At 51.4% G+C, this 27,324-nt stretch overlaps 3 protein-coding genes across 3 annotated transcripts; 2 read left to right on the forward strand and 1 right to left on the reverse strand.

Annotated features, from left to right (window-relative positions):
* The first annotated feature begins 1,911 nt into the window (after positions 1-1,911).
* LCK (LCK proto-oncogene, Src family tyrosine kinase) lies at positions 1,912-7,455 on the forward strand. Its single transcript, XM_066335343.1, has 12 exons — positions 1,912-2,319; positions 2,425-2,506; positions 2,592-2,682; positions 2,765-2,863; positions 2,979-3,082; positions 3,170-3,319; positions 3,907-4,059; positions 4,890-5,069; positions 5,458-5,534; positions 5,640-5,793; positions 6,119-6,250; positions 6,897-7,455. Exons 1-12 carry the CDS (start codon positions 2,089-2,091, stop codon positions 7,097-7,099), a joined length of 1,656 nt encoding a protein of 551 aa, XP_066191440.1. The 5' UTR covers positions 1,912-2,088; the 3' UTR covers positions 7,100-7,455.
* Positions 7,456-7,908: 453 nt separating this feature from the next.
* HDAC1 (histone deacetylase 1) lies at positions 7,909-20,602 on the forward strand. Its single transcript, XM_066335006.1, has 14 exons — positions 7,909-8,050; positions 12,040-12,152; positions 12,519-12,636; positions 14,256-14,330; positions 15,997-16,135; positions 16,949-17,090; positions 17,851-17,943; positions 18,243-18,351; positions 18,450-18,590; positions 18,758-18,866; positions 18,956-19,086; positions 19,794-19,940; positions 20,058-20,136; positions 20,393-20,602. The coding sequence occupies exons 1-14, from the start codon at positions 8,002-8,004 to the stop codon at positions 20,418-20,420; spliced, it is 1,473 nt and encodes a 490-aa protein (XP_066191103.1). The 5' UTR covers positions 7,909-8,001; the 3' UTR covers positions 20,421-20,602.
* A 4,724-nt stretch (positions 20,603-25,326) lies between these two features.
* MARCKSL1 (MARCKS like 1) lies at positions 25,327-26,630 on the reverse strand. The gene is made up of 2 exons (XM_066335355.1): positions 26,489-26,630; positions 25,327-25,911 (listed from the first exon to the last, which is right to left on the reverse strand). Exons 1-2 carry the CDS (start codon positions 26,549-26,551, stop codon positions 25,330-25,332), a joined length of 645 nt encoding a protein of 214 aa, XP_066191452.1. The 5' UTR covers positions 26,552-26,630; the 3' UTR covers positions 25,327-25,329.
* Between the last annotated feature and the right edge of the window lie 694 nt (positions 26,631-27,324).

A 27,324-nucleotide genomic window follows, 5' to 3' on the forward strand; every position in this document is an offset into this window, starting at 1 on the left:
CCTTCCTGGGGATCCAAACCCTCCTTAAGGACCCCCAAATCCTCCTTAGGAACTTTCAAACCCTCTTTAGGAACCCCCAAACCCTTCCTGAGGATCCCCAAACCTCCTTAGGGACCCCCAAACCCTTCTTAGGGACCCCCAAACCTCCTTAGGACTCCCAAACTCTCCTTAAGGACCCCCAATCCCACCCTGGGGACCCCAAACCCTCCTCAGGGACCCCCAATCTCACCCTGGGGACCCCAAACCCTCCTCAGGGACCCCCTGCAAGCCCCAAATAAAGCCCCCACCCCTGTGCCCCCCTTGGCACTGTGGGAAAAGGTGGATTTTTGAGCGTGTTGCTGAAAACCAAAACTCTCAGGCAGGAAAAGAAGGAAAAAAAAAAAAAAAATCGATGCCAGGGTCCCACAAAGCCTCTCCCAGCCCAGGTGGCACCGGTGGGGACAGGGACCAGTGCTGCCACGGCAGAGGTGGCACAGAGGGGTCTGGCTGTGGGGGTGACACACTGGGCTGGCTCAGGGTGACAAAACCCTGCAGAAACCTCGGCTGGGCCCCTGAGGAGCCTGGCAGAGAGGGGCTGGAGGTGACCCCCAGCTTAAATGATGTTAAATTATATAAGCTTAGAGTCACGAAAATTTAAAATTAATCTAAACTTGACGGGCCCCAAACTTCACGAGACTTAAAACCGTCATTTAACTGAGCAAACCTTCACCTAAACTTCAGCTAAACCATAGAGAAATCAATCTAAATATTAACAGGATATTAAAATATATCTCCACTCAGGCATATAATCGTAGACATCAAATACAGCAAAGGACTCCGGTGAAACATTTTACGCTGGGAAATCTTGTCCCCCACGTTGTGATGGGGACAGTGAGGGGACAAATCCCCCGTGGGCGTGGGCGATTCTGAGGAAGAGCTTTTTCCAGGAGGCTCCCGGGTTTGTGCCACCCTCAGCACTCTCAGAAGGCCAAAAGGGCCCCGGGTGGTTTTGTAGAGCCCACGCAGAGCTGGTGGCAGCTGTGCCCACGCTCTGGTGACAGCGCAGTGACAGGGACACCGGTGTCACCACGGCTGAGCACTGGGGGTGATGCCTTGGGAAGGCTGAGCTGGAACAGAGATGGGACAGAGCTGGGGAATAAAGTAGAGATTTATTAAAAGGCCTTTAAGGTACATCTCGGGCAGGACAAGAGCCTGGGAAGGGCTACACCCAAGGTGGACCCAAAATGGACACAAAATGGGCCAAAAATGGTCACAAAATTGGCACGAAATGGACCCAAAAGGGACCCAAAATGGGCACAAAATGGACAAACGGTCACGAGGTCTCACACTTTGATAAGTGTTGGTCCATTTTCCCGTTGGGGTTGAATTGTCCCATCCCAGCTCCAGCTGATGCAGTCCCAGCCTTCTTGTCCCTCCCTCCAGCCCACCCTTGTTTGTGCCTTTGGCCCTGAGAACTTGTCCCAGGTGTCCTTGGTGTGCAGCAGGACAAGGATTTGTTTTGTGTCCCTGCTGTGTGCAGAGCTGAGTGACACTGCTGTGAGCTCAGAGCTGCTCCCCTGGGCACCACACAACATGAAACACAGGAAATTGAAACTGAAGGCATCAGGGGTCCTGGGTGCTCCAGGGTTTGGTTTTTTGGGGTTTTTGTTTTGTTTTGGTGGTTGTTGTTTTGGGGGTTTTTTTTGGCTCCAGGAGTGTCCCCGATGCAGCAGGGATGGGGCTGAATGTGGGGAGAGGACGGGAATTTGTAGGGGAAGGAATTTGGAAGTGCCCACAGCCAGCTGGGAGCTCAGGAGCTGTTTTAGGGTGGAGGAGGTGCTCGCTCAGCCAAACCTCGTTAAAGCCGAGCTGCAGGAGTGTATTAATTGCTAATGGGATATTAATGATGAGGTCGTTATGTGCAGGGAGAGCAGAGGGAGCAGCCCCAGAGCTGCCACAGGACGCAGAGGAGCCTCGGGCTGGGGACTAATTGCCTTCAGTGGCTTTAATTAACGAAGGCAGGAAAAATTAGGAGGAAATAAGGGCTGGTGACAGAGAGTCAGGGAATGTCCCCAGCTCAGCTGAGGAGGTGGGGTGAGGGATGGAGGGATGGAGGGATGGATGGATGGATGGATGGATGGATGGATGGATGCAGGGATGGGGCCCCCCTGGAGCAGGAGCAGAGGCAGCCGTGGTGATGCCAACGCTCCCTGTGTCCCCTCTGTCCCCACAGCCACCATGGGCTGCTGCTGCAGCTCGGATTACGACGAGGACTGGATCGAGAACATCGACATCTGCGAGCACTGCAATTACCCCATCGAGCCCGACAGCAAGCGCCAGGTGAGGAGGGGCCGAGCCCAACCCCAGCGGCCAAACGCCCCCAAACCCCCCGGGGGTGGCCAAATCCTCACCCTGAGGGCTCACAGGGTCCCTGTCCCCTGGCAGGGGCTGATCCGCAACGGCTCCGAGGTCCGGGACCCTCTGGTGACCTACGAGCCCTCGTCACCTCCCTGCTCCCCCATGCAAGGTGAGGCTCGGCTGTGGCCTGGGGTGGCTGTGACACCCCCGAAATTGTCACTGCCACCCCCCTGCCGCTCTGTTTGTCCCCCTAGACAAGCTGGTGGTGGCTTTGTACAACTATGAGCCCAAGCACGACGGGGACCTGGGGCTGCGGAAGGGGGAGAAGCTGCGTGTGCTGGAAGAGTGAGCGAATCTCTCCCTGTCCCAGCGCCCCCGGGGCTCCGGGCGGGCTCGGGGCCGGTGTCACCGCGCTGTGTCCCCGCAGGAACGGAGAGTGGTGGAAGGCGCAGTCGCTCACCACGGGCCAGGAGGGGCTGATCCCGCACAACTTCGTGGCTTTGGTGAACAGCCTGGAGCCCGAGCCGTGAGTAGGGATGGAGCAGCGGCTGTGTCGCGGTGGGAATGAGCCTGGAGCATCTCACAAAACCCCGATGGCCGCGTCCCCTCAGCCCTCAGCCCGTCCCTGTCCCTGTCCCCAGGTGGTTCTTCAGGAACATCAGCCGTAAGGACGCCGAGCGGCAGCTCCTGGCCTCGGGAAACACCCACGGCTCCTTCCTCATCCGGGAGAGCGAGACCTCCAAAGGTGCGCCCGCGGCTGCCCCGGCCTCTGGGAGGGCTCTGGGCTCCCACGGGGGTCCCACGGGGGTCCCACGGGTGTCCCTGTCCCCAGGCTCCTACTCGCTGTCCGTGCGGGACCTGGACGAGAGCCAGGGAGAGACGGTGAAGCACTACAAGATCCGGAACCTGGACAACGGCGGCTTCTACATCTCGCCCCGAGCGCCCTTCGGCAGCCTCAGGGAGCTGGTGCAGCACTACACACGTGCGGGACGGGAATGGGGCGGGAATGGGATGGGAATGGGGCGGGAATGGGATGGGAATGGGGCGGGAATGGGATGGGAATGGGGCGGGAATGGGGCTGGGTGAAGCGGGATGGGATAGGAAGGGAGCGGGATGGGATGGGAATGGGATGGAACAGGAGAGAAGTGGATGGGATGGGAACGGGGGAGAATAAGAGGGGATGGGATGGGATGGGATGGGAATGGGATGGGGCTGCAGGGGATGGCACCAGCCAGAATGGGATGGGACAGGAAAGTTGTGGGGTGGGATGGGCCAAGGGATGGGATGGGACAGGGTGTTACGGGACAAGATGGAATGGGGATGGGACAGAATCAGAGGGGATGGGACGGGATGGAATAGGAATGAGGCAGACTGGACTGGGATGTGACTGAATGGGGTGGGATAGGGACAGGATGGGACAAGATGAAATGGGAACGGGAGAGAATTGGATGGCGTAGGACAGGATGGGACGGGAATGGAACAGGATGGGACGGGATGAGCAGCAGCCAGCCGAGCCCCGGGCGGTGCCGGGCGCCCTGCCCGGGCCCAGCTCTGCCTCCCCCGGCCCAGGCAGCTCCGACGGGCTGTGCTGCCGCCTGGGCAAACCCTGCCAGACGCAGAAGCCGCAGAAGCCGTGGTGGCAGGACGAGTGGGAGGTGCCGCGGGAGTCGCTGAAGCTGGTGGAGAAGCTGGGAGCGGGACAGTTCGGAGAGGTCTGGATGGGTGAGTCGGGGTGACACTGGGCCACCAGAGGGAAGGATCCAGCCGGGATCTCACACGGAGCGGCCAGCACAGCCCAAGGTGTGGCACTGCGGCTTTGAGGGTCCTGGAAGAAGGGAGAAACCATCCCAAACTTTCTTTTCTCCCATCCCTGGATCCCTGCCCTGCCGGTGGACACAGGGGGGACGTGTGGGATCACAGAGCTGCTGGATTTGTCCCCTCCCGGCAGTGTCCCTTGTGGCTGGAATGCTGGAGCAGCTGGTGGGGCTTGGAGGCAGATCCAGCCACAAAAACCCCTTCTGCTCCCTGAGTTTGGTGGTGGGGAAGGCGCCGGGACTGCCCTGCTTCCCTCCATCCCTCTCGGCTTCTCTCCATCCCTTCCCTGATTTCCTCCTTCCCTCCATCCCTCTATCCCTCCCCTGATTCCCCCCACCGTACCCCGCAGCCCTCTGGGGTCTCTGCTCCCGCTCCCACCCATTCTGCCCACCCCACCGAGTCCCCTCTTTGTTCTCCCAGCTCCTCCAGCCCCATCTCCCACTCCAAGCCCAGCTCCCCACGTGCTCCTTTTCCTCCTGGGGGCTGCAAACCACACACAAAAACAATTCGGTGCCTGTGATCGCCCCCAAACCCCTCCAGCCACACCACAACGGCATTTTGGGGCGGTCAAACCCCATCCTCAGCCAACCTTTCCACCTCCCACCCAACTCCTGGATCCACCGACATCTCCTCCTCACCTCGGGACGCTCCCTGGAGCCTTCCCCCCTTGGCTGGCACCGCTGTTGTCACCTTCCCAACACCCAGACCCTGTTTTCCCCATTTTTTCCCCCACAAAGGCTTCTACAACGGGCACACCAAGGTGGCAGTGAAGAGCCTGAAGGCTGGCAGCATGTCCCCCAGCGCCTTCCTGGCCGAGGCCAACCTGATGAAGAAGCTGCAGCACCCTCGGCTGGTGCGGCTCTACGCCGTGGTCACCAAGGAGCCCATCTACATCATCACCGAGTTCATGGAGAAGGGTGAGCCCACATCCCGCGGCGAGATGTGGCCGCAGAGCCCCGCGATTTTGAAGGCTGGAAAAGGTCTTTGGGATAAAGTTTGAGCTGTGAAAAATCCCCACTTAAACCGGCCCAGAGCGCTGTGCTGGTCATTCTTTAATCTCGTCCAACACTTCTCAGTGCAGGCTGCAAAAGGAGTAAAAACGAAAGGTTTCCCTAAGAAATGGAGAAATTTGTTCGTTTTAGAGATTCCTTTGCCTCCAGCCCTGGGGATTTTTCGCTTTTGTCATTTTCCAGCTTGGGGAAAAAAGGATTTTCTGTGTTCTCCTGTCCACGTTCCCAGAGGGTTTTTTGGGAGGGACAGTGCCCGTGTGACCCCCCCAGGAGCTGAGAACTGTTTCCATCACAGGCAGCCTCGTGGACTTCCTCAAAACCTCGGAAGGAGTCAAGCTCAGCACCAACAAACTGCTGGACATGGCAGCACAGGTGAGGGGGGGAGAGAAGAGAAATTTGGGGATGGAAATGACAGAACCCTGCCGGGCTGGAGCTTTTAATTAACAATTGTTCATTAATAATTATTACAAATCACAGATTGCTGAAGGCATGGCCTTCATCGAGGCCAAGAATTACATCCACAGGGACCTGAGAGCCGCCAACATCCTCGTCTCGGACACTCTGGGCTGCAAAATCGCCGATTTTGGGCTGGCCCGGCTCATCGAGGACAACGAGTACACGGCTCGGGAGGGTGAGGCCAGCGCTGCCCCGCGGGTCACACAGCTTGGGGACATGGGGACAGGGACCCGCCACCAGCCTGGAGCTCTGGGGGGCTGCAGGAGCGTGGAGTGCAAGGATTTTTTTTTTTCCCCTTTTCCATCTCTCAGCCCCAGGGGGATGAGCGGCTCCTGCTTTGGGTGGTTAGCGCAGGGTCAGGGGGCTCAGCCACCAAGCCCAGCCGGTCCCCAAGCAGCGACAGAGCCCTGCTGCGGGTTGTCACATCGGATTCTGCCCTGAGGGCTGATTCCCGGCTCAGCCAAGGCGCTTTATCCCCCTCCCCTCCCGCCGCTTTCCAGGGGCCAAATTCCCGATTAAATGGACAGCGCCCGAAGCCATCAACTACGGGACGTTCACCATCAAGTCGGACGTGTGGTCCTTCGGGATCCTGCTCACCGAGATCGTCACCTACGGCCGGATCCCGTATCCAGGTCAGGATTTTCGGGCAGCTTTTGCGGGCACGCCCACGAGTGTGTGTGTGTGTGTGTGTTCATGCAGAGCCGCACGCACGCTGCCAGCCTGGCTGCCTGCCCTCCTGCCGACACCCAGCCCGGCCGGCCGTCACCGGGCACGGCCCCCAGAGCCACCCGGGGCAGGCTGGAAAGGGATGGAAGATCCCTCCCCGAGGGGTTTGGGAGGGTGGGGAGACTCAGTCTGGGTCCTGGGTATTGTCCTGGCAAGGGATGACCAAGCCTGGGGTGGTTCCTGTGACCCAAACTGGGTTCTGGGCATTGTCCTGTCAAGGGTGACCAACCCCAGGGTGGCACCTGTGATATGGGGGTGACCCCAAATGGGGTCCTGGCAGGGATGACCAACCCCAGGGTGGTCCCTGCAGTATGGGGATGACTCAAATTGGGTCCTGGGCATTGTCCTGGCAGGAATCACCAAGCCTGGGGTGGTTCCTGTGACCCAAATTGAGTCCTGGGCATTGTCTTGGCAGGGGAGACCAAGCCTGGGGTGGTCCCTGTGACATGGGGGTGACCCAAACTTTGTCCTGGCAGGGATGACCCACCCCGGGGTGACACCCACACCACGGGGGTGACCCAAACCCAGCCCCACACACGTGTCACCCTGCAGGCATGACCAACCCCGAGGTGATCCAGAACCTGGAGCGGGGTTACCGCATGCCGCAGCCGGACAACTGCCCGGCCGAGCTCTATGACCTGATGAGGCAGTGCTGGAAGGAGAACCCCGAGGAGCGCCCCACCTTCGAGTTCATGAAGAGCGTCCTGGAGGATTTCTTCACGGCCACCGAGGGCCAGTACCAGCAGCAGCCCTGAGGGCCCCACAGCCCCAGCTCTGGGGCGCTGCGCCTGCCCCACATCCCCACGGACAATACACGACTCTGCCTGCAGCTCTCTCAGGGACGATTTTGAAGCACTCCAGAGCTCGGGAGCAGCGGATTTCACCCCTTTCAGGAGGGGATGGACACAGGGAGGTGCAGAGGGTGCCCACGCTGCTGCTCCGGGCCCTCAGGAGCTGCCCTCACGCCTTCACCCCTCAGCGATGGCAGGAGGCTCCAGCAGCGCTGCCCACTGCAACTCCCTCGGCCGTGGGATGCTCCTTCTCCCCTCACGGCGTTTGCAGGACCCTCCCCGTAATAATTTTGGGGGAAATAAAGACATTTTTAGCTGCGGGGGTCTCGCAGGGCCAGGCTGCTATGGCATGGGGTTATCCGAGGCGATGCCCGCGGCGGGTGGAGCCCGCTGGGTGCTACCCACAGGAGATGGATCCCGCTGGCCCCAACGCACCCCTGGGACCCCTGGGACCCCAGCCCAGCCCTGTGAGACCCCCCTGGCCCTTCTCTCGCCCACCCAGGTGGGTCAGGCCTGCCCTGAGGACCCCGCGCTCCCCTGGGCTGGTTCTGCGCCTCTCCGCTCCCCTCAGGGAATGGTTCCTCCCCGCCCACCTGGACCCTCTCCTCTTTCGCTCCCCCTCAGCGATGGTACAACCGCTCCCCCCCCCCGTCCCCACCGCAGTGGTACAGCCCAGGCACCCCCGGCGCTCAGCCTAACTTGCTAGGTGCCGCTGCGGCTTGCGATTGGTCAGTGGGCGGGAGGGGGCGTAACGCAGAGCTGCGATTGGTCGGAACGGGCCGGGAGGCGGGGCTGAGGGCCCGGGGCGGGCGGGGTTGGTTGCACGGCGCGGCGGCGGGTCGGGCGCTGTGAGGGGAGGCAGGAAAATGGCGCTGACGCAGGGGACGAAGCGCAAAGTCTGCTACTACTACGATGGTGAGGGGCTGCGGGCAGCCGCCGGGCTGCGGGGGAACCGTCCCGGGATGGCGGGGAGTTGGAGGGCTGAGGGGGATTCGGGGACGGAGGAGGCGGGGTTGAGGGGAGGAGGCTCGGGGAGAATGGGGAGGAAATGGAGATTACGGGGAGTCGGGGTGCGGGGTCACTGAGCGGGAAATGGGGGTCACTGAGGAGGGGATGGGGCTGTCTGTGAGGGTCACTGAGGGAGGATTGGGGTGCTGGGGATGGGATGTGAGATTAGGAATGGGGGATCATCGGAGATGGAGGGGTTTAAAGGTTCTGGGGGGGTCACCGATGGACAGCGGCAGTCAGGGCGTGGGGGTCAAGGATTGTGTGGGGTTTTTAATGGGGTTGGGGGGCATAGGGACATGGCAGGGATATGGGGAGCACTGGAGAGGAGAATGGGAAGATCGGAGGGGTGGAATGGGCTGGGGAAGGAATTTGGAGGATTTGGGAGATGGGAAAGACTGTGAAGGGCCCGAGATGCTGAGAGGAGAAGGATTTTGGGGAGCACCGGAGGAGGTGCTGGGGGGGCTCTGAGGAGGAGGAGGAGGAATCGCTCCCGGCGTTTTGGTGCCAGGAGGGAACAAAAAGGCTCCGGGAGCCGGGCTGGCTGCGGGGCTGTTTGCACGGAGCTGCTGTCCGGGAGCATCCTGCGCTTCTGGAGTGGGGAATTGTGGAGTGGCTCCTTTAGGTTCTGCCTCTGGGGCTGCTCCTCTGTGCAGCAGGGAAGGGACAGACCCCAAATCCCTCAGTGGGTGTCCTGTAGGGAAGGGACAGACCCCAAATCCCTCACTGGGTGTCCTATAGGGAAGGGACAGACCCCAAATCCCTCAGTGGGTGTCCTATAGGGAAGGGACAGACCCCCAAATCCCTCAGTGGGTGTTCTGTAGGGAAGGGACAGACCCCAAATCCCTCAGTGGGTGTCCTATAGGGAAGGGACAGACCCCAAATCCCTCAGTGGGTGTCCTATAGGGAAGGGACAGACCCCAAATCCCTCAGTGAGTGTCCTATAGGGAAGGAACAGACCCCAAATCCCTCAGTGGGTGTTCTGTAGGGAAGGGACAGACCCCAAATCCCTCACTGGGTGTCCTATAGAGGAGAAATCCCACTCCTGCCCCTCTCCCTTTCCCTTTAAAGGGCTGACTTGGTGCCCTGGCTCGTTTTTTACAGGCTCTGTGCTCACCTTGTGTGAGAGTTGTTGTGCAATTCTCTGTTCCATCACGGTTTTTAGCCTGAAATCCAATAAAAACTCGTTCTTGCTGCTTTTCCCCCCCCTCTCAAAGGATGTTCCCAGTGCTGGAGGCTTTTCCAAATCCTGTGCTGAGGTGGTTTTTTTTTGTTTTGTTTTGGTTTTTTTTTTCCTCTAAAAATGTGAAGTGTGTTTTTTTTTTGTTTTGTTTTTTTTTTTTTTTTTTTTTTTTTTTCCTCAAATGTGAGGTTTTCAGCTCTGCTGGGTTATGATTTCTAAAGGCACTAAATTATATCCAAAATATGAAATAAGCAGTGGTTTTGTTGGAAATGCTGCTGCCCTGCAGGTCTTTGTGCTGCACAGGAATTTCACAAAATTTGGGTTCCAGGCTCTGTGGTGAGTTTTTAGTGCCTTTTTTATTTAAAAAAATTTTTCTTTTTCACTGTTCTTTTTTTAAGCAGCTCTGGAACATCCACAGCTGAAGGGTAAAAAGCTGCTTTCACTGAGAGGAACCAAATCATTTGTTTCTTCCAGCCTTTCATTTTCCGCCCTGGGAGGTTGGAACAACCCAACCTGATGTGGGAATTCCCTGAAGGAATTGGGATGAAGGGAACTGGGGAGCCCTTTCTGAAATCCTGAGGAGTTGAGGAAAGGTTTGGTTGGGATTTCTCCTTTCCAAAGCTCCCCGTGGAGGGATTTAACCCCAGCAGAGCTTGCTGAACTTCACACTCCTTAATCTGCTCTGACGTCCAGGAGCAGCTGAGCTCATCCCTGGGATCCACAGGGCTCAGGATGTGCTCAGCACAGGGACACAGGAGCTCAGGGTTGGCCCAGGCCATTCCCCTGGGCAGCTGATGGGGATTTTTTTTTAAAAAAAAAAGTTTTAGAGTTCTGTGGTTGTATTTTCTAGGCACAGCCTCAAACATCTCGCCCAAACTTTGATTTAGACACAGTAAAATACCATCCCTAAAACTGTCCAGGATGGTTACCCCCAGGAAAACAGCAGCATGGATTTCTAGAAGTTCAAGAAATAGAATTTTTTCATAAAAAAACCCTCTATATTGAAGTGAAAAGAATTCTATTTCCTGAAAGAACATTTCTAAAGTACATCCCTAAAAATGTAAAATACATCCCTAAAACTGTCCAGGATGGTTACCCCCAGGAAAACAGCAGCATGGATTTCTAAAAGTTCAAGAAATAGAATTTTTTAATTAAAAAAAACCCATATTGAAGTGAAAATTCTATTTCCTGAAAGAACATTCCCCCAGAGCTCCATGGCCAATTCCAGCAGCAGACTTGCCTGGATGTGGGATTTGCACCTCTGGCATCTCCTTTTCCTGCCTGAAAATAGATCCATGTGCTCAGGAGGAAAAAAAAAAAAAAAAAAACAAAAAAAATCCCTGCTTCTGCTGAAGGTGGAGAGTGCTGATGAAATATTAATTCTCCCCTCTGAGTCACTGGCCAGACCGGATTGGATCTCCTGCTTCCCAAAAGGATCAGGAGTTGTTCAACCCCAGGAACACCTTGGTCTGGTTTCCCCAGGAAAATGAGGAGGCTTGGGAGAGGCTCCAGCTCCCTGCAGCCAAATCAGGCAGGAATCTGAAAGTGAAATTCCTGTGAAGTTCAGGGAAATGAGTTCCCCGTGAGGAAGGAGGTGGAGTGAAAACCTCAGTGAGCAGTGAAGGGTGAGCTCAGTCTGGAGGAGAAAACCCACCTGGGGAGGTGGGACTTTGTTCCCCTGGCCCCATGGATTCCTGAGGGGTGTGCTGGAAAGGGCTGGGAATCCTCAGGAGGATTTTAAGGAGGAGTAAGGAGGGGTGAGGAGGAGTGTGGAGCTGTAGCAGCAGAGCTGGGTGGTGTCTGCTGAGTCCAGAGTTCCCTGGGTAAACAGGAGGAAAGTGAGGCAGAGGCCGGGTGTTCCTGGCCTGAGTCACTGTCTGAGCTGGGATTAACTCCTGTGGCCCCTGGGGATCCTGCTCCAGCCCTCCCTGAAACCTGGGACATGTTCCTGGCACTGCCCTGAGCTCCTCTGGCCCAAAAACCCGGGAGAGTTTTCCTCTGGACTCACAGAACCGTGAGGTGCTTCGGGTCGGAACATGATCCAGCCCCAGTGACCCAATCCCAGTGATCCAATGATCCCATCCCAGCCCCAGTGACCCAATCCCAGTGATCCAATGACCCAATCCCAGTGATCCAATGACCCAATCCCAGCCCCAGTGTCCCAATCCCAGTGATCCAATGATCCCATCCCAGCCCAAATGACCCAATCCCAGCCCCAGTGACCCAATGATCCAATCCCAGCCCCAGTGTCCCAATCCCAGCCCCAGTGATCCAATGATCCCATCCCAGCCCCAGTGACCTGATCCCAGCCCCAGTGACCCAATCCCAGTGATCCAATGATCCCATCCCAGCCCCAGTGACCCAATCCCAGCCTCAATGATCCCATCCCAGCCCAAATGACTCAATCCCAGTGATCCAGTGACCCAATCCCAGCCCCAGTGACCCAATCCCAGCCCAAATCATCCAATCCCAGCCCAAATTACCCAACCCCAGCCCCTTCCCCAGGGCAGGGACACTCCCCCCAGTGCCATTCCAAGTTCCCTGTGTGCCTCCTCTCCCAAACCTCTGTGTCCTTTGTCTCCATGGATCTCCCTGTGCCAGGAGAAGGTGGAATTCCCAGCCACTGCTGGAGCAGAGCTCAGTCCCAGAGGAGCCGATGGAGCTGGGCTGGGATTGCCTCTGCAGGGGCTGATGAGGAACTCCTTTCTGCTTCCAGGGGATGTTGGGAATTATTATTATGGCCAAGGCCATCCCATGAAACCCCACAGGATCCGCATGACCCACAACCTGCTGCTCAACTATGGGCTCTACAGGAAGATGGAGATCTATGTAAGTGTGGGGCTGAGATGTCAAATTGATGTTCCAGGCTTTAATCGTGGAGCTTTTCTCCAGGAGGAAAGGAATAAACCCCAACCAGTTGTGTTGGTGTGATTCTGGTTTCTTCTCAGTGCTTTAAGTGAGGGGTTCTGTGCTTCAGAGAGGCTTTGAAGCCTGAAAAACTCATTTTTTATCCTCGAAATTAAATTTATTTCCACATCTGCGTACAACAGCGCCGTCTTCCCTTTTCAAATTCCATTTTTAATATTCACCACTGCTTCACACAGCTCCTGGGGTGAGCTCTGGGGCTGGAGGTGGGAATGAGGGGAAGGGGAGGTGAGCTGCCAGAGCAATCCCTGCTGAGTTCTGTCCTTGCAGCGTCCTCACAAGGCCAACGCCGAGGAGATGACCAAGTACCACAGCGACGACTACATCAAATTCCTCAGGTCCATCCGCCCCGACAACATGTCTGAGTACAGCAAGCAGATGCAGAGATGTGAGTGAAAAATCTGGGAGCTGGGAATCTTTGGGATAAAGGGGTTTATCCCATGGGAGATGGGAATCTCCAGGAGTTTATCCCTGAACTTGTCTCAGTTGGAATTCGCCTGATTTTGCTTTTTTAAAGGGTTTTGTTTTGGTTTTTTTCCTGGTGAATGAAGCATTTTTTTAAAAAACCAAGTCCCTCTCTCCAGCTAAAGGAGCTGAGGGAAATCTTTTGGTCTGGTTGTATTTTGGGATTTTTTTTTTTTCTTTTATTGTTGTCTAAATTCCCTTCCTGGCTGGAGATGACAGGGCTACTCCATTTCTGGATTTTGTGTTGGTGCCCATCTTCAGCCACAAGAGTTGGGGTGTTTAAAACCAGCAAATTAAAAAAACACAACTCAATTCCACCCCAAATCTGAGGGCTTTTCAGGGCAGTGGCAGGAAATGGGGCAGGTTTGAGATGAACCTATAAAATCATCAATATCTGATGAAATACATAAAATTATAAAAATCAATTAACCTATAAAATCATCAATACCTGATGAAATATATACAATTATAAAATCAATTAACCTATACAATCACCATTACCTGATGAAATATATAAAATTATGAACCTATAAAATCATCAATACCTGATGAAATACATAAAATTATAAAATCAATTAATCTAGAAATTATCAATACCTGATGAAATATATAAAATCACAAAATCAATTAGCCTACAAATCATTCTAATGAAATAGAAAAATCAATTAAGCTCTAAAATCATCAATTCCTGATGATTTTATTGCTTAATTGTGAGCTGATGTCTTGTTCCAACCTCTCCAAACCATGGAAAGACTCTTTAATGGTACAAAAACCCCTGGATTTGGTGTTTTAACCACTCTGAGCTGATTTTTTTTTTTTTTTTTTGGCAAAATAGATTTCTAACAAGTCCAGACAAGCAGTGGGAAGAGCTGAAGCTTCATTTAAACAACATTTTCCTCTTGGAAACCCCCTGTGAGCTGAAGGGGACAGATTTTTCTGCACATTAATTCATGATTAATACACACTGAAAACCTCCCCCTAGTCCATGATATTCTTTAATCCACCAAATGACATCCAGCAAAAGTGCATTTTTTTACCCAAACTGACCTGTTTACCCCTGGAGCAGCCACAGCTCATGAGCACTCTGCTCTCTCTCTGCTGCTCAGGGTTTTCCTGCACTCTGTTTTATGCCTGAAAAAGCCCAAAATTGAAAATTCAACATCTAAAAGACAAAATTTTTCTTTAGCAAAACCTGCTGGAAAGGCAATGAACAGTCTCTAATTCCATTTTTTTTTTACATACCAGCCTTGAGCAGAGTAAATCAAAAGGCCTGAAGTTTAATTTCTTCTAAGGAGCAACTATTTTTTTTTTAATAGTGGAATTAATTGCAGTAAACATTTATTCCAGTTGTGCTGAGGACCCAAAACTGGGTGATTTGAAGCTGAAAGCTTGTGCCAAGTCTCAGCCACACATTTCCATTTCATCATTTGATCACAGCGTTGGGTTTAACGCTTTTAGCCCCTTTCTAAATCCAGAAGGTGGGGTAAAATTTGGAGTTTATTTCTGCTTTTATTTGAACTACTCTTTTCCATTCTCTTCCAGTTAATGTTGGGGAGGACTGCCCAGTGTTTGATGGGCTCTTTGAGTTCTGTCAGCTCTCTGCTGGAGGCTCTGTTGGTAAGGTCACAATTCCTCTGGGTGGTTTTTGTTGTGTTTTATGTATTTCTGTCTCTGTGACCCTCTTGCTGATTTAATAATTAAATCCAGGTTTCTCCAGGCTTTTCCTGTTGAGCCCCTTTCCATTTGTTGATCACTAATTCGGGTTACCTCAGGAAAATCACCAGTGGCAGAGTTAAAACCACCACATCCTATTTGAATAATTAAAAAAAAAAAAAAATCAACCTGAGCTTTAAATTCAAACAAAATCTGTAAAAATCTCACTCTGGGCAGGCACAACCTGCAAAGGAAAAACCAAGGGTGATTTAACTGCTGCTTTTAAAAAACCACCAACCCTGGGCATGAGGCAAAGCAGAAACTGAAAGGTTTTGAGAGCTGGGGCATTGAAATTGTTTTTTATTTTCTCACAATTCACAGGAAAGCACAGCCTGAGAGCTTTGTGGCTACTGCTGCCACAATGACACCTCCAGTCTGTATTTCCTGTGCCAGCAGCACGCCAGCACTGAGTGCAGCAGGTTTTAAAGCAGCTCTGAGCTCTCTCTGCTCCCAGGGCTGGAGAATTCCACAGGATTTATAATTTCTTGGGATCCTGAGGGATCTGAGGGAGCAGAAGTCCCTTTGCCTGGCTGCATTTTCACTCCATGACCTGAACACATCCCAAATAAAAAACTTTGATTGGATCTTCAGGGCTCTGAGAAATCCAGGTTATCTCCAGTATGATTTCCTCTAAAAATCCCATAAAAATAAGTTAAAAGACCCTTTCACCCCTGAGAACAGAAGTTCTGGCAGTGCCACCAGTGACATTGGAGTGACCCAGAACTGAGTGACTGCAGGAAATGCCAATAAACCCCCAAAGAGTGACACCCAGCTGAGTGCTGAGCACTTCTTTGTGACTTTTCTTTGAAGCCAAAATGTGAAGGGGTAAAAAACAATCCCCATTTCCTCATGGGGACACCCAGCACCAAACCTTTGGAGCTGGAGCTTTGTGACCCCCCAAAAAACCCCTGAGGGAAGGGCTGGGAGCTGAGCTCAGGCTGTGTGTGAGGGTGTTGTGGTTTGAAAACAAACCAAGTGACAGGCTCTAAGTCGGAAATACAATTTAATGAGAAGAAAAGGGAAAAAAAATAAAATAAATGCAACAATACAAAAAGAAAAACCACTGACAGGGTCAGAACACAACCTGAGCAGGGTGATGGAAGCAGTCCAGGTGAGGTGGTCTTCCTGAAGCAGTGATCCCATAGAAAGGTCTGGTTCCTCTGGGAATCCAGTGGGTGAGGGCTGCTTCTACTGTCCCAAATCCCAGTTTTTATCCAGGTGAGAATGCTTGGCTCCTCCCCATGGGCGGAGCATCTCCCAATGGGCTGCTGAGTCATTAATGAGCTCCTTAATGACCCATTAAAGAGAGATAACCCCGGAGGGAGTGATCTGTGAGTCATGGCAGGGCATTGATGGGCCATTAACTGAGGATGGTGATAGAATACATCCCAAACTCCAGCCCAGGGCAGAGGGGCTTGGGCTGATGGAGAGTTGGGAACACCCCAGGACAGAGGGGCTCAGGCTGATGGAGGCTGTCACCCCAGGACAGAGGGGCTCAGGCTGATGGAGAGTTGGGAACACCTCAGGACAGAGGGGCTCAGGCTGATGGATGTCTGTGCTCTCCCCACAGCCAGTGCAGTGAAGCTGAACAAGCAGCAGACTGACATTGCAGTGAACTGGGCTGGAGGACTCCACCACGCCAAGAAATCCGAGGCCTCGGGCTTCTGCTACGTCAATGACATTGTGCTGGCCATCCTGGAGCTGCTCAAGTAGGGAGCTGCTGCTGCTCAGGGCTTCTGCTGCTGGGCTGGGGTTTGGGGGTTTGGGATTGGATTGGAGTGGGTTTTGGGGTGTTTTAGTGTGTTTTAATTTTAATTTAATTTAATTTTGTTTTGTTTTATTTTTATTTTATTTCATTTCAGTTTTTTATTTTATTTTAAGTGAATTTTAATTTTATTTTAATTAGATTCTTTTAAAATTTTATCTTATTTTAATTGAATTTTTCTTTTATTTCTTTTATATTTTATTTTATTTTAATTGAATATTTTATTTTAAATCTCATTTTATTCTAATTTTATTTTAATTTTTTTCTATTTTTAAATTTTAATTTAATTTTTTAATTTTTATTAGTTTTAATTTTTTAGCTTTTATTTTACTGTATGTATTTTATGCTGTATTTTCTATTATTTACGTCACTTCATTTTATTTTAGTTTATTTTTATGCCCTGATTTTTTGTGCTCTCTCCCAACATGGATTTATCCAGCAGGAGGCAGAAGATTTTTTGGAGCTTTTTGGATATTAAATTTTTTGTTTTGCTGCTGCTCTTTATCCAGTGACTCTGTGACAACTCCTGGGCGATCCTTGGCCATAAAAATCTACCTAAAAACACACCCAAAAATTCACTTTATTGCCCGAATCTCACCAAACCGAGCTGAACCTCACACAGCAAAAACCCACTTTATTTCCTCTCCTTCCCCTGTCAATCCTGGGGGACTGAACCCTGAACCTTTGCTCTCCTCCCACGTTGATCTCCTCTGGAGACCAGAAATAAATTAAAATCACCACTGTGACTTTTCCCCAGGTACCACCAGCGGGTGCTGTACATCGACATCGACATCCACCACGGGGACGGCGTGGAGGAGGCTTTTTACACCACAGACAGAGTCATGACCGTGTCCTTCCACAAATATGGAGAGTATTTCCCAGGCACTGGTGACCTGAGGGTGAGAGCCACGAAATTCCCTACAAAATTGGGGTTTATTTCCAGCTTTTCTGCTTCTTCTCGGGTTCTTTCCTCGGCGTGACACAGAGATGTGCATGGGAAACTCACTGATTTTTTATTAACTCTAAATCTTTGCTCTCAGTGTCTCTGGTGGGGTTGTGGTGACAAAAATAAATGACATTTTTGGTCACCTCAGAGACCCGTCTTGGTGACACAAATTTGGGTGAAGGTTTGTGATTTTAATTGGCATTTCCTGCAGTCACTCAGTTCTGGGTCACGCCAAGTGTCACCTGGTGACACTGCCAGAACTTCTGTTCTCAGGGGTGAGAGGTTCTTTGCTCATTTTTATGGGATTTTTAGAGGAACTGTGGGGTTTTTTTGGATCTAAATCCTCTCACCTTTCGCTGGGGATTTGTCTTTTTTCAGCCCTGCCGAGAGCTTGGTGCTGCAGCATAAACAAACCAACCATTTTTAATAAACCACTTGGCTGTGAAGGTGATACAATAATAAAATAGATATTATATTAGAGCAGAATATTTTATTTTTATTTGAAAGCAGAATTCAGTGACTAAATAGATTCAATGCCCCAGTCTGCCCATCCAGCTGTGCATCTCCGCACTAAACCATTAATAATTAACAATATTAATATCCTTCAATATTTGCTCTGGCTTGGATTACACTGGAAGCCAAGCTGCCTTTCCCAGTTTGGGAAGCAGAATTGGGATTCCTGCTGAGCTCTGGGCTCCTCTCTCCCTTCTCAGGACATCGGGGCAGGCAAAGGGAAGTATTACGCCGTCAATTACCCGCTGCGGGACGGAATCGACGACGAGTCCTACGAAGCCATTTTCAAACCTGTAAGTGAAACCTCTCCCCTGCTGAGGGATCCTCTGTGGGTCTCACTTTTCCCTCGAGGATGTTCTTTGTGGGGTTTTATTGAGGTTTTGTGGTTTTTTTTCTGAGCTAACACTCACCAAGGGTTCTGTTCCATCCCGGAACAATCGGGGTCTGTGCGGGAGCTGCTGCGTGTGAGAGCCCCAGTTGTTGGCAGGGCAGCTGTTGGGTGCACCAGGGGTGGCTTCACGTGCCTGGCTGTCCCTGTGCTGCTGTGACAGCGGCCTGTGGGCAGGGGGTGACAATGCCTTTTGTTGTTTAGGTGATCTCCAAAGTGATGGAGACGTTCCAGCCCAGCGCCGTCGTGCTGCAGTGCGGCTCCGATTCCCTGTCCGGGGACAGGCTGGGCTGCTTCAACCTCACCATCAAAGGTAGGGCCTGGGCTGCCCCAGCCACAGCAGGACATCCCATGGAAAACTTGGGGTTTATGCCAGGAGTGTGACCTTTTTTGGGGTGGTTTTTTTGGCAGGCCACGCCAAGTGCGTGGAGTTTGTGAAGAGCTTTAACCTGCCCATGCTGATGCTGGGAGGAGGAGGGTACACGATCCGTAACGTGGCCAGGTGCTGGACCTACGAGACTGCTGTGGCTTTGGACACTGAGATTCCCAACGGTAATCCCCCCTGGAGCTCTGAGACATCAGTGATAACCCCCTGAGAGCTCAGGGAAATGGTGCTGCTGGGCTTCTCTTACCTCTGCCTGATCCCTGGTGGATGCACTGAGTGCTGCAGCTGCTCCCGCTGCTAATTCGGTGTTAATTACCGTTAATTATCCCCCCAGAACTCCCATACAACGACTACTTTGAGTACTTTGGGCCAGACTTCAAGCTCCACATCAGCCCCTCCAACATGACCAACCAGAACACCAACGAATACCTGGAGAAAATCAAGTGAGTGTTGGGGCGGTGACACTTCCACGGGGGCTGGTGGCTTTTGGTGGCCCCCGGTGACAAAATGTCCTTCCCCTGGCTGGCTCTAGGCAGCGACTCTTTGAGAACCTGAGGATGCTCCCTCACGCTCCTGGGGTCCAGATGCAGCCAATCCCTGAGGATGCTGTCCAGGAGGACAGTGGGGATGAGGAGGAGGATGATCCTGAAAAACGCATTTCCAGTAGGTGCTGGGAGTTGATCCGTGCTGGGAATTCTGCTGGGAAAAGCCCAAAGCTGAGCAGGATCCGTGGGCTCTTCATGAGGAAGGATGTAGGGTTTAAATCCAATTCTGACTCTGGGATTTAGGTTTGTGGGGACATCCAAAGTCAGACCCTTGGGCTGGAACTTTGTGGAGCCCCTAAAAATCCCAGGGAGGGGCTGGAGCTTCACCTCAGGCTCAGGGTTTTCTCCCTTGGTTTAACCTCTCTGATTTGAACCCATTCCCACCTCCCTGCAGGACAAAACACTGCAGGATCCCTCCTGCCAGGCGATTCCCATAACAGGAAAAACTTCTGGTTTTAAAGGGAGAATTCCAACACTTTCTGAGTGCTGGGACACAATCCTGGGTGTGATCCCAGCAGTGGAAAACGGAGTTCTCTCTCCAGCTTGGCCCTTGGGATCTGGCAGACAGATTTGGCAGTGTGGGAGGCAGGTTCTAAACCTGCTGTCAGGTCTAGACATCCCACTGTGCCTAATCCAAGCTGTCCCTGTGATGATCTTGGAGCAGTTGGGAAAGGATGAGCTCAAAGGTGCTGCAAGTACCGACAAAAAAAGTGTTTTTCTCATGGCCTAATCCTGCTTTCTATGAGCTCCACTCAGAGATTGAACGCTGGCAGCCTCCTGAGTTGGGAAATGTGCTCAGGCAAGCTCTGTCCTCTCCCTCCTCAGTCCGGAATTCCAACAAGAGGATCTCCTGTGACGAGGAATTCTCCGACTCCGAGGACGAGGGCGAAGGCGGCCGCAAAAACGTCGCCAACTTCAAGAAAGCCAAACGTGTGAAAGCAGAGGAGGAGAAGGAGGAAGAGGAGAAGAAAGGTGAGCAGCAGGGCTGGGACTCTCTGTGCAGTTCTCCTTTCCTCCTGCGTTGCTCTGTGTATCTCCATTTTTTAATTTTTTTAAAATTATTTTTATATTTTTTTTTCCTCCCCTCAGATGAGAAGGAAGAGGAAAAAGCAAAAGAGGAAAAAGCAGCAGCAGCAACAGCAGCAGCAGCAGCAGAACAACCCAAAGGGTGAGCCTTGTGCCCAGGAGGGTTTGATGTGACAATTTGGGTGCCACTTTGGGTGGGTTTCTCACAGGTCCCTCGTGGGAAGAACCTTACAGGTATTGAGAGGACTGAAAAAAAATCAAACCACTGCTCTTTCCCTTCAACAACTTATTAAATTTTAGCTGAAAACAAACCAGATAAGCAACATTTTTAAGCATGGCTGTTTGATACAACCCTAAATATTTAAGCCAAATCCTTTTTTTTCTTTTTGCTTCCTCAGGGTGAAGGAAGAGACAAAATCCACCTGAGTGGCTGCAGCTGGTATTGTCACAGGTTTAGCTCCTGGGTTGCCTCCTCCCCACAGGATTTCTATTTTATATATGGGGTTTTTTTTTTTCTGTATATATTTCTATATAATTGTATAAATGACTGGAGAACTGTAAATTATTCCTTGCTGCACTTCCACTGGGAGCAGGCAGGGGGAGGATTCTGCTGACAGCCCAGCTTTGGTGACCCGGGGGAATTTCACCCTTTGCCCCTCCTTGGTGTGGCTCTAAAAAACAAAAAACACACACAAAAAAACCCACAAAAATCACTTCCCTCCCCTTTGGCTCTCTCCTCTGAAATAACCTTGGAAAAGAATAATTTAAGTAGAAGTAGTGTCTGCATTTCAGGTTAGGTGGAAAGATGGCCATCAATTCTTGGTTTTCCTCGATTATTTTTTGTTGTTGTTGTTGTTTTGGTTTGGTTTTGGTGTTGGTTTTTAACGGGAGAATTCCCAAATGAAGCCTGGGACAGACCTTTGTGGTCTTCAGCTGGATTCCACCACGACAAGACAGAAGAAAAAAAAAATACAAAAACCTGTGAGCTGGTGCCACTTCTCAGGGTCAAAATTGTGCAGTTCTTGAACAGAGTTGGCTCCTCCCTGCAGCAAACTTGGGGAAAGAGATGAAGCAGCTGAAAAAAAAACCCCCAAAACCCTGAAAAATCCTCTTTTTTTCTTAATTTTTTTTTTTTTAAATCAGAGCTCAGATCTGGAAAATGTAAAATTTAAATCACCCTTAGTGAGGTGATTCAGTTTTCCTCCTGGATCCAGGGAATGTGGCAGCATTTGCTACACCTCCAGGGAGGGACAGGATTGGATTTTTTACCTCATTTTTATCCCCTCTCTGGGTGGGGAAGGGAATTTCCTCCCCTTTGGCTTCACTTTTCTGCTGAAACAAATCCCCTCAAAGCCAGCCCAGCTTTTCTCAACGTGTGTCCCTAAAAAAACCACTTTTTCCCTGATTTTTAAGCAAAGTTTTCCAATTAAATTTCCCTCCCGAGGCCAGTAAATCTCAACCTTTTTTTTATATATTTTTTTTTTTAAATCCTGTTGCTTTCCTGAGGGAACAGCAGATGGGGCTCTGAGCCTTTCTCCAGCTCCTCTCCCTCCTCCCACACATCCTCAACCCCCAGATCTCTTTTTGTGACCTTTTTTTTGGCCTCTCCTTTTGTACAGTTCAGGGGAAAATAAAACACCCAAATTTTTTTTTTTTTTTTTTTTTTTTTGTGGGGGGGAAAAATTCAGAATTTTTTTCTTTAATTTGATTTTTTTTTTAGGCATTTCCCACTGGCTGCTCTCCTTTCTCAGGGGGATCCCTCTGGAATTCCCAGAGGCTCTGCACCCTCCCACGGGAGCACTGCTGAGGGTTTCAACTCCAATAATGCTGCTAAAAACTTTCACACAGGTTCTTTTTCAAAGGGTTTATTTTTTTAACTCCTTGGGTTTTTTTTTTCCTCCTGCTCCCCCCTTTTATTTTTTTTCTCCCCTCACCGTGGAGGTTTTTTTTTTTTTTTTTTAGTCTCTTTTGGGCTCTTGAGTGAGGTTTTCACTCTGATTTTCAGTGTTTTTACGTGAAGCAAGAAGAGAGATCAGTGTAACTTTGTGTCTCTGGGGAATGGTGGGAGGGGTTGGGAGGGGGAAAAAATCTATTGTGGTTTTTTAAAGATGCGTTTATTTTGGATTTTCAGAACCTTTGTAATAAAACTGCTCCATTTCTATGGTTGGTGTGAGCCTGGCCTTTTTTTTGGGTTTTTTTTTTTGCTCAATTAAATCATTTTCAGAGCTTGGTCTGAAAATTAGGTCTTGGATCTAATGGAAATCCCAACAAAATAAAATTAGAGGTGGAATTAGGCTTTGGGAAGGAAAAATAAGGCATTAATTCCCTTCTTCTTTCAGGAATGATGATTTAATTCCATCCACCAGAACATTTCACTGATTTGATTTATCCTACACCTAAAAACCTGCTTGAATCTCTTCTGTAAATGGTGATTTCCTTTGTCAATTATTTGGGCTTTGTTGAGGTTTTTTTTAACCTTTTTTCCCCAAGTGTTTTTACAAAACAGCCTTGAGATTTTTTTCCCTCTGGCTGAAAAAAAGAACTCAAAACTTGATGGATTTTGGGGTTTTTTTTTGCTCACCTGGAGTGGTTTTATTCCCAAATTCCAGCTGGGTTCTCATCCCTCATCCTGGCAGCTTTTTAGAATGGAGCAGTTTGGGAATAATAAAGTGATGGGAAGGGAATGAACTGGATTCATCTTTGGGCTGAATTAAAGTGATTTCATCCAAAAGGACAAAAAAACCCCCTTAATTTCATCAGGAGCAGCTCCATTGTGGAGCTGAGCCCTGCTCACACCTGAAATGGCCACACAAAACCCCAAACCTGCTCTTTTTCAGAGCCAAAAAATATAAAAAAAGCAGCTTTGTGTGAGCTCAGCAGACTTTAGGTGCTCCATCCTCCCCTCCCATCATTAAATCCTCCCTTTTTTTGAACAAAACCCCCGGGATTTGAATGGAATTCCCTTTTTTTTTTTTTTTTTTTTCCCCAGCCTTTCCCTTTGCCAGGAGTCCTAAAATGGCTGCCAAAGCTGCGCCTCCTCCGGCTGCTCCCAAATCCCACCAAAACTGGGGAAAAATAAAAAAAACCCCACCTTTATTCCACCCCTCTGCTCAAAGAAATGAAATCCCTTTGGAAAACAGAGCCCTGGGTTTGTTTTCCTTAGAGAAAACCTGGAATTTTTGGGGGATGCTCTCACCTACCTCAAGGATGCTCCTTGCCCTCGCCCAGGGTGGCGCCTTGGGGTAAAAAATGGTGTTTTGGGGGGTTTTAATTCGATTTTCTTTTTGGTTTTTTGCTCTTTTCCAGCTAAAAAGCAGCAAGAGCAGGTGCTGGGCTGGGGAAATACTGAGAGCACAAACAAGGCCATGAAATGGAGGAGCAGCAGGAGCAGCTTCCAAGGGATTTCTTTGGGATAAAGCACCCGGGGAGAGCCCAGTGACAGGAGCAGCTTCCAGAGCTCTGCTCCTTTTCCTCGGGGGAAAAAAAAAAATCCAGCAATATCCCAGAGCTCGGTGCAGGTGACAGGAGCGCGGATAGAAGCTCCATTGTCACCTCCTTTTTTTTTTTTTTTTTTTTTTTTCCCTCCCCGTTTTCTTTGTTCAGGAAATCTTCTCTCCCAGCCCTCGCCTTTTGTGCTCCTTTCAGCCCGCAGGAGCTAATCCGGCTCTTAAAAAATAAAACCAACAATAACAACAAAAAAAACCCCACACCCGGGTTTAAATTAAAAAAAAACCAAAAAAACAAGTTACAAATGGAGGAGAATTGCGCCTTAATCCTGAGTAAAATCCTAAAGGGTTTTTTCCCTAAGGAAATAAAATAAAATAAAAATAATAAAATAAAGATAAAATAATAAAATAAAAAATAAAAATAAAATAAAAAATAAAATAAAAATAAAATAAAAAAAATAATAAAATAAAATAATAAAATAAAATAATAAAATAAAATAATAAAATAAAATAATAAAATAAAATAATAAAATAAAATAATAAAATAAAATAATAAAATAAAATAATAAAATTTAAAAATAAAATTTAAAAATAAAAAATTAAATAAATAAATAAATAGAATAAAAAAAATAAAATAAAAATAAGATGCAGGATGGGGAAGAAAAGAGGCGAGGAGCAGGCAGCTGAGCAGCCACGGGACCGGACTGGGCTGGTCCTTTGTGGCCGGGGCTCCGCATCCGCGGGTCAATTAACGGCGGGGTGATTAACCAGGAGCCGCTGGGGCTAAATGAATGAGCGAGTGCCACCGCTCCTTGGCTGGTGCTCGGGGCACGGAGGACTCCAGCTCCCCCATAAAGGATCGGGGTCACCATTTATTTCCTTTCAAATGTTAGACAGCTTTTTTTTTTGGGTTTTTTTTTTTTTTTTTTTTCTATATATATTTTTTTACAAGTTAGAAAATCGCAGATCAAGTCGTGTTTTTTTTTTTTTTTTTTTTTTTTTTTTTTTTTGGCCGTTAAAAAAATTATTTACAGAGGAAAAAAAGAAAAAAAAAAAAAAAGAAACAAGGTTGGCTTCAAATTATACAGCTGGCAGGGTCCCCCTCTCTCCACCCCACACCCGAAAAGTTATTATCCCTTAAAGCAGAATTAAACACAGCGGACTTACAAGCTTTATGGTTTTAAGCCAATAGAAGACATTATAAAAAAAAAAAAAACCAAACAACAAAAACCTAACCAGATTAGCTTTTTAAACCATCGATTTCTATAGAAAAAAAGCACGAAAAAGACTCGAAATGAAAAGTCAGAACCAGGAATGTAAACTGAGAAATAAAGAAAAAAAAAATGAAGAATTCCATTGAACAGTCCGTGGGCCCGGGAGGAGAAGGGACAGTCTGGAGAGATCCAGAGCAGGATTTGGGATCCGGGTTCTCACAAACTGTAAACTCCAGTGGTGTCCGGGACAATTCTTCCTCCCCAGCTTGTTTTTTTGTTGTTGTTGTTATCGTTGCTGTCATTATTTTTCCCCAAACAATTCAGCTTCAAACTACTCCAAGTGGCGGCCGTGATGAGAATCCAAACCAGCTTCGCTTTTTTTTTTTTCTTTTTTTTTTTGTTTTTTTTTTTTTTTTTGTTTTCTACCAGGAACGAGGAAGGAAGAAGAGAGAGAGGAAGAAGAAAAAAAAAAAAAGACAAATAAAATAAAATAGCTGCAGGGGAGGGGCTGTGCGGGGCTGTGTCAGTCCTAGAGGGGCCGGGGCGGTGTGGGCGAGTCCGTGGCGATCCGGGCTGGGCACAGGGAGGGAACAGAGAGCGCCGTGAAAAATCCCCGCTGAGGAGAGGACGATGCCCCGTGCGCGCTTTTTTTTTGATTTGATTTTAATTTAATTTTCACTCTTCTTTCTGCTCCGTTGTGGGCTCCGACCCTGAGCTTTTCGACGGCTCCTCGGGTTTGCCTGCGTCTCCGTGATTCTCTCCTCCCTGCTGCTGCTTCTCCTCCTCCTGCTCCCGGTTCCCGGCGGCTTCTCCTCCATCCTGAGCCCCGGGAGCATCCTCCCGCTCCTCCTCCTCCTCGGGGGGAGCCGAAGGCTGCAGCCCCCCGGGCGGGCTCCCGGCGCTCCTGCCCCGCTCCTCGGTGGGCGACGAGCCGGAGGAATCGCCGCCGCCTTCCTTCTTGTTCTTACGGAAAGAGATGCCGCTGAGCTTGAAGGATTTTTTAAACGAGAACTTCTTCTTTTTTTTACTCGGCGCGTCTTTGGGAGGAGGAGGAGGAGGAGCGGCGGCGGCTCCCTCGGTTTGGGGCTGGCCGCCGTCGCCGGGGGCAGCGGGGGCGGGTTCGATGGTGTCCGCCCCGCCCGTTCCACCCTCCCGCTCCTCCTCGGGGGCTTCGGCCGAGCCGCTCCCGTTCTGGGCGGTCACCTCGAGCCCCGCTTTGGGCGTCATGTCCCCGTTGGAAATCACATGGCCGTTCTCCTGCCGGGAGGGGGAAGGCGTTAGGGCAGCCCCTTCCCCAAAAAACACCCCTCAGACACACACAGGGCTCCGAGCGGGGACACCGAGCCCCGGGGGGGGAACCGGGGATGAGCGGGGGAACCACCGGGGAGAACGGGGGGTTGGCAGCCGGTGCGAACGGGGAGCCCCGGGCACGGAGCGGGGTTCGGTTCTCCCCCAGGGAAAGGAGCGCAGCGGAGGGTTCACAGCCCCCAAACGGGGCGCAGCGGGGCTGGGTGGGGGTCTCACGGGGGGATCCACTCGGTTTGGGGGGGGGGGGGCTCAGCTCGCTACCACCGGGAGGCGCCCGCGCTCCACTCCCGGTACCGGGGCGCGGCGGCGGACGGGACCCGCCCGGTACCGGGGGAAAGCCCGAGGCGTGCTCCGGGCGGTGCCGCATCTCCCGGTACCGAGCGGCCAGGAGAATCCCCCGGGGGGCAGAAATCATCCTCCAGCCTCCATCACCGCGCCCTCCCCTCCCCTCCTTTGTCCGCGCCGCCGCTCTCCCCGGCGGGGCGCACGGCGACCCCCGCTGCCCCCCGCTCGTGCCGGGACCCACCTGCCCGTTGGCTTTGGCCGTGTCGGGCTCTCCGCCCGCCGCCTTGGAGCCCTGGCTGCCCATGGTGCGGCACTCGGGAGCTGGCGGCCCCGCCGCGGCGGCTGCGCTGGGCGGGAGTGGGGCGAGCCCCCCGCCGGCCGCTGATAAGGCGAGGGGCGGGGGCGGGACGGGGCCGAGCCCGCCCCGGGGGCGGGGGGACAACGGGACAGCCACCGCCCCGCCGGGACCGGGCGGGTCTGGGGGCCGCCGAGCGCCCGCAGAGGGTCGCGGTGGGGTTGGCTGGGGGGACCCGCTTCTCTGGGTGGGGTGTCACGGCGGCTCCGACACCCAGGGGTGCTGCTGGCTCCATCCCTGACAGCTTTGGGGTGTCTCTGTCTCCAGCCTCATCACCCCGGGGTGCTGCTGACTCCATTCCTGGCAGTTTTGGGGTGTCCCTGCCTCCAACCCCAGCACTCCGGGGTGCTGCTGACTCCATTCCTGGCAGTTTTGGGGTGTCCCTGCTTCCAACCCCATCACCCCGGGGTGCTGCTGGCTCCATCTCTGACAGCTTTGGGGTGTCCCTGTCTCCAACTCCATCATCCTGGGTTGTTCTCACCCATCTCTGACAGCTTTGGGGTGTCTCCGCCTCCAACCCCAGCACCCCCGGGTGCTGCTCACCCATTCCTGGCAGTTTTGGGGTGTCCCTGCCTCTAACCCTAGCATCCCCGGGTGCTGCTCACCCATCTCTGACACCTTTAGGGTACTGCTCCTTCCCAACCCCAGCACCCCGGGGTGCTGCTGACTCCATCCCTACCGGCTTTAGGGTGTCCCTGCCTCCAACCCCAGCACCTCGGGGT

This window comes from Sylvia atricapilla, chromosome 24 (genome assembly GCF_009819655.1).
Source record: "Sylvia atricapilla isolate bSylAtr1 chromosome 24, bSylAtr1.pri, whole genome shotgun sequence".
In the NCBI taxonomy this organism is placed as follows: Eukaryota; Metazoa; Chordata; class Aves; order Passeriformes; family Sylviidae; genus Sylvia; species Sylvia atricapilla.

Excerpts from the sequence above, each read along its gene's own strand:
- HDAC1 (XM_066335006.1), top strand. The coding sequence starts at position 8,002 with ATGGCGCTGACGCAGGGGACGAAGCGCAAAGTCTGCTACTACTACGAT. Across the intron at positions 8,051-12,039 it reads AGTCTGCTACTACTACGATG|GGGATGTTGGGAATTATTAT; the intron begins GTGAGGGGCTGC and ends TTCTGCTTCCAG. Across the intron at positions 12,153-12,518 it reads ACAGGAAGATGGAGATCTAT|CGTCCTCACAAGGCCAACGC; the intron begins GTAAGTGTGGGG and ends CTGTCCTTGCAG.
- LCK (XM_066335343.1), top strand. The coding sequence starts at position 2,089 with ATGGAGGGATGGATGGATGGATGGATGGATGGATGGATGGATGCAGGG. Across the intron at positions 3,083-3,169 it reads GGAGAGCGAGACCTCCAAAG|GCTCCTACTCGCTGTCCGTG; the intron begins GTGCGCCCGCGG and ends CCCTGTCCCCAG. Across the intron at positions 3,320-3,906 it reads GCTGGTGCAGCACTACACAC|GCAGCTCCGACGGGCTGTGC; the intron begins GTGCGGGACGGG and ends CCCCCGGCCCAG.
- MARCKSL1 (XM_066335355.1), bottom strand. The coding sequence starts at position 26,551 with ATGGGCAGCCAGGGCTCCAAGGCGGCGGGCGGAGAGCCCGACACGGCC. Across the intron at positions 25,912-26,488 it reads CGGCCAAAGCCAACGGGCAG|GAGAACGGCCATGTGATTTC; the intron begins GTGGGTCCCGGC and ends CCCTCCCGGCAG.